Here is a 12,041-nt window from a genome sequence, read left to right as displayed (position 1 = left end):
ATGCCTCTAAATGTCAAAATGTCACATCATTTTCCCGCCGACGCTCAATAATTAGATACTATGACTATGGTTTATGGTGCCAGCTGCCGGAAAATGGAAATTCATTCTGTAACAGCCTCGAACTTTACCACGCATTTTCGTGAATTTTCTTGTAGAAATATTAAATTTATAACACTAATTGCGTCATTATAGTCGTTCGATAATTTTAAATAGCACGTGAGGTATCTCAATCCACATTGGAAAATGAAGAAGTTTCGTAGTATTTCATAGTGCTCTCGTTTGCGCTTCTATAACGTGTTATGTTTTTCGTTTTTGAGCATTATTGTGTTTGCTACGAGACGGAAAGTAAAGCGTTTTCTCGGGGCAAAGCGGGATATTGCACAGCGGTAGGCGACATGTAACCTTACTTTATCAGACTGGTTGCAAACTCTGGTAAATAATACTGATACAATTTCTTAATTTCGCAAGAGAGAATTTAATTTACACTGTATTCATTGTAATAGTTTTCTTTCAATTATTTATTTTTTGACGCAATGGTACGCAAAAGTCAATTTTCTACTTAACGTAATTTTTGAACATTTTTTTTTGTAAAAATGAAATAAACATTTTCCTAACCATCATTTGTTGGCGGTATATTGATTTTTCAAATATTCATAAATATTTGTTAATGTAATCTGCATTATCGTGATATTTTATGATGCACCCCGATTTACTCCCTACATAGGGCAAAGCGGATAAAAATGTTTTAAATCGTTCTGAACAATTACTTAACGTATCGAATATTTAAAATAAAAATAGTTATTAGTCACTAATGACGGGTTATTAGTCACTAAAGACGGAGCAAATTTTTATACGCAATAAATGTCTCATTTAAACAGGAAAAAAATCATTAAACCAAAATGTCCCCGGCCCAACAAATTTGAAATTACTCAATCTAAATAGGTTAAAATAATAGGTTATATTTATGTTGCGCTTTGGCTCAAATTATAAAAATGCCTTAGCTGCTCAGTGGCATAGATACTTTACATGAACTGTTATGCACTTATGAGTCGAAGACGAAACATAAAGGAAAAAAATTAATTACACATATTGTGTTGATATTTCAAACTCTAATCAATAATTAGTGGTTATTTGTAAATTGTTCAAAATATGCCCTTTTTTGGTATATTCTGTTTAAGTACAGTCTGCCAAGTACGAGTATGTCCATCATAGTTTGCGATCGACTTTTTTTTATCGAACCTATGTCATTGGTGCTTTGAAAAAAAATCCAGTCAGTGCCATTTACGCAAAGTGCTTCGAAACCGTGTTCCTTTGCACACATCTTAAAGGATCAAAAAGGCCAGTCACTTCGCAATTGTCTGATGCCATTCCTATCGAAAACGTCTGGGCCATCAACAAACAGAAGTTCGGTGGAAATCGTGTTTACAGTTTGAAGCAGCTCTCCCGAAAATATTGACTCATTTGGAAGGTGCGCTTCTCTTTGAATACGCCGAAAATTTAGTGGAAAGTATGCCTTGGAAATGCCGAGCAATAATTGATTCTGGAGGTGATTGGACTCATTATTAAACTGAAAGCTGGTTACTCCAGAATGTATTTAATGTATATGTAAGTCAGTGGCGTCTCGTAGCAAAATTTACGGGTTGTGAACTGCAAATATGGTATGATATCCGATATAACAGTTCGTTGTAAGTGAAAACTAAAGATAGAGGAATGTTCGCTTGGAACTTTATTAATAAAACCGCTTCGACGTTGCAACTGAGACAGCAATTTGTTTTCAACTGCCATAAGCACAAGCTACTGAAGCGTCTTCTGAAGGTGTGCATACAAGTTCTCACAAAGCCAAACAAATCTCAGAACTGAGCTGATGTTACTCTTTCTCATATACAACTTGTTCTAAATTATGCAGGACACACTCTTACTTAGCAGACTGTACGATTGGGGTATTGCAAAATGTAGAATAAATTTGGGCATAATCTATTTAGTGTACGTTGGCACATTATGTTAATTGGATTCATATCAAATTTATGAAACTGAAGATCATTAAGAAATAAGAAGCGTTTTCCTATAACTCGAAACAAATCTAACATGTTATAGAAGATGTTATAGAAGAAAAGCTGTTTTTACATAATAGTAGATAGTCGAGCTGTTCGAAATTTATATTCTGTAAAGACTTCTTATTTTTAAAGTAATAAATTGACTACTGAGCGAATGATAGTTTGCTTTCGCTATTATTTTAAAGAAGTTTCCTTGAAAAACACAACCGTACTGGAACCGATTCTTGGTATAGTTAATGTCCGTATTAACTATACCTAAGCGAGCAGTAGTCAAAAGGCATATATCGTTACACGTAGAAAGTCTCGAAGATTGTGATAAAAAATAATTTCGTGTTTTTTTTGTTCAAAAAATGCTTGCGTCGTGACAGAAAGCGAAATGAATGAACCATCGGTTTTCGAACGGAAACATGGAAAATCGTCTAGTCATCGATTTTCCTCTTTTGAGTACACCTATTTCGTCACATACGCTTCTCATGCCGTGAATAGTGAAGTGAAAAAAGTGGTAGACCTACGAAGGAATCCGATAATTGTGCCAACCGGAGTAAGCGTCGTATGACAGAGATATTGCAGCAGGCATGTACTTCTAGTATGTTTTTTAAAATTTTACTCTATCAATGTTTCTTTGAATACAATCTTCATTTTTCACTTATAGATCAACTGAAACTTGATTCGGCCTGATAGGCAGAATGAAATTGTCAACTTATGTGATTGCAGATAAACTTCCAGATGAACATGGTGCAATGGTTTTCGTTGACGCGAAACTACACACTACGAAAAAATCATGTAAACTTGTAATGTAAGTGTCATCAACTATGTCGCATCATTTGAGATTCGTCTCAATCGTGCGAAACATTTTTCTCCGACAACTGCTCTCGAATTACTGCTGCATATTCATGTTTTAAATACATACGTCTGCCAACATTTTTATGTATAGCTTACTTCGATTCTGTCAGTCACACAATTTATCATTAGTATTTTACCTATCATTTTACCCTTCATTTTGCGTAGAAGTCTTATGTCGTTTTCGCTTGATGCCAAACCTAACTCAGTTTCCACCCTATACCTGCTGTCAAACCGTTTATTTGGAGATAGTTTCGAACTGAACGTTGTTGAACTGAAAATCGAGTCAGTTTCGAACTTGGTTTTTATATCAGGTTTTCTCAAATCCCTGTTGCTAAGTGTGAAACCAACACAGTTTCGTGAAAAGTGTCACTGGGTCAGTTTTAGTTTTCTCAAGCGAGAACGACATTAGAATATATCCTAACATAGCTTTTTTTGCAGCAGTGCGCTCAGTTTTAGACACCCGTGAAAGAACTCACACAGAAAAAAATTATGAGATTTACACGATATGTCAATCACTAGTACTATGAATCGATTGAAAACCAGCAGCAATGGAAAACTTATTGCAATGTTTTTCCAATCAAAAAGATTCTAATTTTAAATTAACGTTTAATTTTGCATGTAAAGTGTACTGGAATATAAAGAACTGTAAAGTAACTTTGAATTCAATTTCTTGATCCAAATATGTGCATGAAAAAATATGTAAATTCACAAAATACTTTTATCTGGGCAGGTCTAAATATGTGCAGACAAACTATGCTAGTCTAAATGTCAAGCATTTCTCCATCATAAGCATGAAGTATTTTACATCAATACTTATAGTTTTTTTTTCGAATTCGTCTCTCATACACTAAAAACTGAATACTAGCTAAAACTGACATCGAAACAGACACAGAATTTATAAGTAGATCACTGCTGCTAAACAAAAGTGTTATGATTAAATTTCTGATGATCATTGCAAAATCGATTTGCAAGAAGTTTAAATATGATCAGTATCCAACGGGCAAAACAGATTAGAAAACTGACCTGTGAACACATTGATGTAATGGAAACCGCGAAAATATTATTTTATATTTTAAATATATATTACCAAATTAAATCACTTAAATTCTATTCTTTTCGGGTTAAAAATTTGCTTTGTGCTGTACTGTAAAGATTTATTTTGCTTTGTACTGTTAAAATTTCTAGGTACTTGCCTAATGCGTAATTTTAAAATATAATCAACGCATAGTTTCAACAATATATTACGATGATTATTCACTGAATTTTGGTCTAGCATGCCTTCGGATATGTTACAAAACACTTCGGAGATCTCGTTCAGTACTTTGAATAGAATACTGTTCATTAAACTATCATAAGGTTTTTAGGTTTCTGTTTTCTGGAAGAATTACTATCCTTCACCAACAAGATGTTGTCGATCAGTTATGTTGAAATTGATCGAACAGAGTATCGACATAACCTGTCAAGAATATAATTGTATGGGCGCTGATATTATTCGATTAGATTCTTTTGTTTTCTGAGCTGAGGACACAAAACTCAGTATTACATTTGACCTTGTAATGATCAAGTCTAGTGGTAAAAATATCAACGCAGAATCAACAATTTAAGGAAACTTTTTTAGCAGACGCATGGTACACATATATATCGACAAATCACGTTCCGAATTCAGAAAAAACAGCGATGGAAATGCAGCAAGAAAAGTTTTCTCCTATGCAATGCCAATTTCTACCCAAATCATCGGAGTTGATTTGAATAGCAAGGGTACCGGAGATATTTTGGCCACTATAATAATCGTTTACGCCTGAGACGTCAGAAATAATATAACACCTGTGTTATATTATTTAAGGGTTGCATAAATAGTGCAAATTTTGCGTCTGCTTAGCGGTTTGAGTTGAACTGCTGGGCACGAGATGGCAGTTCAATTTGAACTGCTTTAAGCACTGATGAGCCGAAGGTGAAACGCGAAGAAATAGAAACAAAATATGTGCTTTTTGCACAAACAAACAAAACCCCTAAATGTTCACACTCTAATAAGTTTAGGCCCAGCGCTCACATTTTTGGTTGTCATCAATATGAAGTACATATTCATACCTTGTATGTTAAAGAATTGAATAATCTTTTAAATTCTGAGACACACGAACCACATGTCATAAACGATACATAAACTACTAATCCATGGTCATCCAATTTGCGAGCAGTCTTTAATTCCCATCAGTACACTGCCCGAAGAAGCTCAAGAAAGCATGAACCAGAAGACTCGAATGATTCGAGATAGCAATAGTTTGAAGAGATCACATAATCGATAACACATGATCAAGACTTTTTAGTGGCATCCGATCTTTTTAGTGGCATTTTATGCTGAAACAGGAAGAGCGCCTCAAAATCATTTTCGAGACTTTACTTTAAATCCTTTGCGGTGATGGAACAATGACCAAATCGGTACTGCATTCAGTATTGCTGGTCGGATCATTTGCTCCACATACAGAACTCAAAATCTTCATTTGTAGGACATATATATTTAATGCATTTATTTCAATTCAATTGAATTTCTTCTATGTCCTGTCACACTTGTGGTGATGCAGAGAATTCCTTGATCGCCAGTAGCAACAGGTGTTTGATGACATTGCTTCTCTTGCTTCAGTGACCACCCCATAGAACGTGGGCGTTTGGGTTGCATGTCGAGCATGATACACACCTCCCAAGCATCATGCATTTGGTTCAACATGCAATTTCAATTAGATATGTCTAATCACGAGAATCTTACAGGCAGTTATTTAGGCTAATTTAAAACAGGGGAAAAGTTGCCTATAGTTATCGTGTGAATCACATTTCAACACCCATTTGGAGAAAAAAATTTAACATATGAAAACCATTGTGCTGACCAAATGGCACAACATTTTACGACCATTCCTAATTCACACGTACTTTGTGAGATAGTACAGAGTCTTGCTGTCCAGTGCCTGCCTTCATGCAAATTGTTCTGAGGTAGTTTCCAAAAAATTTTCCCTATCGAAAATATGCAATAATTTTCACCTCAGTTTTGATAAAAACTATTGGAGAGAGACCATCAGGGCTAATTTCCATTCACAACATTTCTTGACATACGTTTCTTAATCTTCACGAAAAATGGAACATGAATTTGTCCCTAACTATTTTCTCGAACTATTGCAATGGGAAAGGTAGTCAAAATCTTTGAGCGACTATACTAGTGCATTCAACAAACAACGCTGTCGATTTTTTTTTACGCAACTCAAACCAGGGCTTTTATCACGATTCTTTTTTGGCAACATAATTGTTCGACTGTGACCTGTTAAACCTTGTATTGAAAATTCCACATTATCTTCGAAATTCAAAGTGATAGCCCATTGTTATATCACTCAAATATATTCAAGTAATTGTTTTGTTTTTCTACCTGTTTTATAAACTTAATAAATTGGTATAGAATTCATTCAAAGTTTAGAAACATCATTCGAGTCCCGAATGACCGAGTCTCATACACCAATCGATTCAACTCGACGAACTGAACAAATGTCCGCATGTGAGTTGTTAACAAAGGAGTCGAGATCTCAGCGATAGCTGGACCGATTTTGATCAAATTAGTCGCAAATGACAGGTCCTAGTCTCCTCATCAACGAACTGAACGTTATTGAATATTTCAATTGTTTCTAAACACTTAAAAGACTGTGGATAGCACCCTTTTTCATGACATTTCGACACGTTTTGATTATAGCATGGTTCGATTTCGGCAAAATAATCGTTCGAACAGTACATCTGTATTTGAAAGATGACAGTATTTTCGAATTCAAAACAATTTCGTTGTACAACATCCTTATACCATTCGAACAAGTTCGTGGAAATCAGTAAACAAATACCATTCAATTTGTTCGACAATGTTTGACCGTTTTCTGAAAACTTAGATTCATATGAAAGGTCCTATGCTCTCAAATAAAGTTCCTGAGTTCATTTGGATTCGGCTTCTGATTCCGGAGCTACAGGATGATATGTGACAAAAAATAAAAATAATGGATCTCATTGCTCTTGTAGATGGCTAAACCGATTTCCTTCAACTATGATTCAAATGAAAGGTCTTAAGATCCCATAAAATCTTTATCTTTTTTAATCAGATTCGATTTCCGGTTGCAGAGATACTGGGTCATTAGTATAAAAATGCCAATTTTACATAAATCGATCGGGTTTGCAGATTTTAATAGTCAATGACTATTCGATTCGATTCTCGATTACGGATGGTAATCAAAACTTTATTTGGAACACACTACAATTTCTTAAAGATAGCTACACTAATTTTGAAAAAAAATCTTAAATATTGATTCTGAAAGAATTCTTATCAAAAACCTACAATCATTTAAGTCACTGTTAATTTTTTACCGACATCGGCTACATTGGTTCTCCAATTCCGGTTCAGAAAATATCGAGATTGAAGGAGCTCGTTTTCTCATAGAAGGCAAAACCGAATTTCATAAACAAAAATTGGTGAATTTTATCCGAGTCCGACTTCCGATTCTCGTATTACAGGGTGATGAGTTTTTCAAAATTCAAACCTTTATGGAAGATGACGATACCAAAGCATATTCAAAGGGGCTCAAAACTATTCCAATTTGTTCATCAAGTTAATTCATGGCCATACGAACAGTTTTGGGTTATGCTGGACCTCGAATACCAGTTCCGGAGATACCATAAATAATGAACAAAAGCTCTAAAGCAAAACTGACTTCAACATCTCATGAAATGCTTAATCGATTTCCACACGTTTCGATTCAAATGATTAATTCTGCGGTTTCATACAATTTTTCTTTTCGGTTCGACTTCCACTTCCGAAATTACAATTATCACTTACAACGACGCACAGTGGGGAAAAAAAACAATCAAAAACGTGACTTTGCTCAATAATCTTTTAAAAAACTCAAGCAAATATTTTCAAAGTTAGTATTCCCTATACAAAAATTACCGTATAATCAATTGATGATAGTAGGAAGATCCGCTGCTGATCGGTGCTTGGTCCTATTACGGTTAAACAAGACAGTTTTATTTGTCTCATATAACCTCAAAAAATAGTTAACAGATAGCTACGGTGATCGCATGAATCGAGCAAGATCGTTTTACCACACTTTTCCCACAAACATAATTTTATGTTGAATTCAGATTTACAATCCCGAAGCATTGGTATTAATATTGGACCATATTACATAGTGACATTTATTGATCCAAACACACATAGTAGGAATAACAGTACTAACCCGTTTAACCTTCTTAACCCTAATTTATTTTATAAGTTGTATCCATTCCAATAGGAAGCCTCCTAGTCCTAGAGAGCAGTTGGTTTTCAATGATTGATATTACGTAGAAAACCACAAAAAGTAGATCACAAATAAATTCAATGACCGCACGAATCATGTTGTACCGTTTTACCCCAATTTATCCTTTCATTGCGTCTTAAGATTTCAATCCAGATTTGGAAAAAGATTTGAATGTGACTAAGATTAAAACAGAACTTAATCGCAATTAACCTTCTTCCAGTATGCGAAAGAAAGTTGAACCAGAAATATGATTTATGAAATAAATTGGGGTAAAACGGTACAATCGGATTCGTGCGGTCATTGAACCTATTTGTATCCTACTTTTTAGAGCTTTCTTCGTAATATCAATCAGCCTGCTTTCGGAATGCAAAAGAAAGTTTAACCAGCGATACGATTTACGAAATAAATTAGGGTAAAACGGGTTAAACAGGCTAGTTCTGTCATTCTTATTATATTCAATTGGATCACCGAAGTTTTGTAGGTAATATAAACCAATATTGATAGATCATATTGGATCTGCTTCTGGTTTGTAGGTTTCAACTGAATATTATAACTAGAAAAGAAATGGGGTAAAACGGTACAACGAGTTTGCTACTGTCATTAAAACTATATGCAATCGATTTGTACGACTCTTTTACATCAGAAACACTCTAATTGCTCTTCTTCAAGTACTTCGGTTATATGTTATATAGTTAAGCTTGTATTGTATCAGTACAAAAAGGGAATTTGGAGTAAAGTGAACATGATAGCATTTCGTGTTACGTGGAATCGATTTTACGGACCATTTCACACCAAAAAGTGTTTTGTGGTCAGCTGTATCATGTCTCCAAAAAAATCACCGCATTTTTGGTCCATTTTTCCCAATTGTGCGATGGTGCCGAAAACATAAAAATTCTTCTAATTTGGGTTAAAAGTTGTTTGAATATTAAATTATATGCCTTCGGAAGTGTACCTTATTTAATATATCGTTGAATAAAAAAAAGTTTAATTATACTTGTTGATGGTTAACAAACCGAATTCCAATATACCCGCTTCCAGTTTTTTGTTCTGGAATCGTTGTTTCTAATCAAAACTTTTAAGGGATACAAATTACACTTTCCAGTACACTGGAAATTTTCTAAAAATGTGAAAGAAACCAGAAATTTGGATTATTCATAATAAAACTGAATGCCTTTAGAAGTTACACTAAGGTCTTTTTTATGGGGTCTTTTTTATGCGGTTTTTTATGCGACTTTTTTATGTGAATTTTCAGAGGTATGCGGTTTTTTGCGAATTTTCAGAGTTATGCGGTTTTCTTTCATACAGTTTTTTTTATACGAAGTTTCAGAGTTATGCGGTTTTTTTATGCGAATTTTCAGAGTTATGCGGTTTTATTTTATGCGAATTTTCAGAGTTATGCGGTTTTTTATGCGGTACGTAAACTTGTTTAAAAAAACACTTCAGTGTATTCAAATTTATTTGAAAACTAACCATACCGACGAATATTCATGCAAAAACACATGCGGGTTGATGAAAAAAGGTATCATCTTACTGTTCGGTCAATTAAAAACTTTGTTGCCTTTTTCATGCAAAAAACAGAACCGAGTGTCATATACTATTTGACTCAGTTCGTCGAGATCACAAAATGTCTGTGTGTGTATGTGACAAATAATGTCACTCGTTTTTTAAGATGGCTGAACCGATTTTCACAAACTAAGATGGAAATAAAAGGTCTTGAAATTTTTTTTTAAAAAGATCCCGAAAAGTTAATCCAGATCTGGTTTCGGTATTTCAGCGCGAAAAGTGAAAACTTTTCATTTTCATGGGTACTTTTCTACAAGTGTACAATGAACTTTTCCGCAAGGTGCAAATTTATTTAAAACTTACTGGTAAATTCATCTAGTTGGCAGACCTTGTTAGTTGGTGGATATATAAATCTACTTTGGGAATACTAGTGCCCGGGTTCTGTTTCCAAACACACCGGTAATAGTGAACAAAAGCTGCAAAAACGGAACTCACTTTGATTTCTCAGCAACGATTGAACTGATTTTCACAAATCATGATTCAAATTGTGCAATTTCATCCAGATCCGACTTCCACTTCCAAAAGTATAGAGCGATGAGTATCAAAACTTTCAAACTGTCATACAAAATAATGCAAGCCCGCGACACATCGGTACGTGCTGGTACGGAAGAAGAAATCACCATCGCCTAGCACACAGCGTGCTTTGTTCAATTTTGTATAGCGTGCAGGATTGTCACATTTAAATCTATACTAACTTGACATAACTGTTTACAAATTTAAAAGGTTATGGTTGTTAATACCTAAAGAGTTTTAAATTTTGGATTCTGCGGTACATTTTTTTTTTGTTCCAATTACAGTGGTTTCAACCTTAAACTATTCACTTCTTCTGGCCAGAAAAGTTTTCTGACCCTATGTCCGGGGTAGGGAATCGAACCCAGGTGGGCTGCGTGAAAGGCATCGACTTGCCCGTCACGCGCGCTATACCCGTCCCCTCGGTGCTTTATTAAATTATAACATTTGTTTCCGATTTATGAACATTGAAAAAAATAAATTATTTTCGAAAAAAATTTATTCAAATATGTTAATTTGTTAAAGAGAGATTAAATTTTACTGAAAAAAGTGACAAAAAATTCATTTTATAAAAACTTGTAGGAAATTATTTCTTATGATCAAATTATCAACACTTGAGCAAAAAATAAAAAAGGCATCTTGTTTTTTGAGCGATTTTACGATACAGAGACGAAGACTTTTATCCTCAACGATTCGTCTTCAGTTCAACAGTGCATGAATTGCTATTGCCACCTTGCAATGTAACTTTACCGTCGAAATGATTATGCAAAACTTCCTTTTCGTGTTTGAACTAGAGCGCATTACCTTTTTAAAACCAGTAGCAACCACATTCAGGAGCTCAAGTTGAATTGCTAACTGGTTCAATTCATGCTACTATGCACTGATAATTCGAAGACGGAACATCAAGAATAAATATAATAGGATATTTTTGTAGAAAAAACGACTACGTTGTAATCAAAATAGCCCAGAATGGTCAGAATGGAATGACAGCAACATCATAAAGAACAATGATAAATGATTTACCATTATTTAACCAACTTACCTTCAAATCACAAGTTGTGTTCAGTAGCAGATTGCTGGGTTTCAGATCCCGATGCAACACGTTTGCCGAGTGGATGTACTTGAGACCACGTAGAATTTGATACAGGAAATAGCAGATATGATCGTTACTTAGTCTCTGAAAGGATAACACATAGAAAGCATAATTAATGGGTTGATCCAGCGAGATCCAATTAATAACATCATTAGCACAGATGGCACTTAGCACCTCTCGACTTGCCTTGGGAGTATATTGTATACAAAGAGAATAGGATACTGGCTGGCAAATCGAGTGGTCGGATTTCTACATAATATTAAACTCATTATTTTCTATTATTCTCGGAGTGGTACGCACAACAATAACAAAGCCCCACTATTACGAAAGAAGACACAAATTTGTGTTCCGAATGAGAGTTCAACATTTAGAGTACGGAGTTCGTAATTAATGCCAATCACCCCATTAGGTTCTAGATTCCGGGAAAGCAGAATTCATAAATATTTGCCTGTTGTAAGGTGAGTCCCAGCTTATAAGGATTAAGTTTACCGGTACGGTACCATTGCCAAAACTAATGCCGTTGAAACCCGTTTGAACTACGAGCTGATTATAATTGTACTTCCACGTGGCACAGTAAATCGAAACTGATTAAAATTTGGGAGTACTCCGACACACAATCTACGACCATTTTCACTCTCTCAAGGGATGCTCTGGTTCCACCGTCAA

The 12,041-nt window shown here is 34.8% G+C and overlaps 1 protein-coding gene across 3 annotated transcripts in view; it reads right to left on the bottom strand.

Moving 5' to 3' along the window:
- The window catches only part of LOC131430282 (mitogen-activated protein kinase 1), a 217,629-nt gene that overhangs the window by 10,992 nt on the left and 194,596 nt on the right, over nucleotides 1–12,041 (bottom strand). For all 3 annotated transcript variants that reach the window (XM_058595137.1, XM_058595138.1, XM_058595139.1), the window contains exon 5: nucleotides 11,325–11,459. In XM_058595137.1, coding sequence (XP_058451120.1) covers nucleotides 11,325–11,459 — 135 coding nt within the window. The remainder of the gene's footprint in view (nucleotides 1–11,324; nucleotides 11,460–12,041) is intronic.

This window comes from Malaya genurostris, chromosome 2, assembly GCF_030247185.1.
Source record: "Malaya genurostris strain Urasoe2022 chromosome 2, Malgen_1.1, whole genome shotgun sequence".
Lineage (NCBI taxonomy): Eukaryota > Metazoa > Arthropoda > Insecta > Diptera > Culicidae > Malaya > Malaya genurostris.
This window is presented reverse-complemented; position numbering and strand designations above follow the sequence as displayed.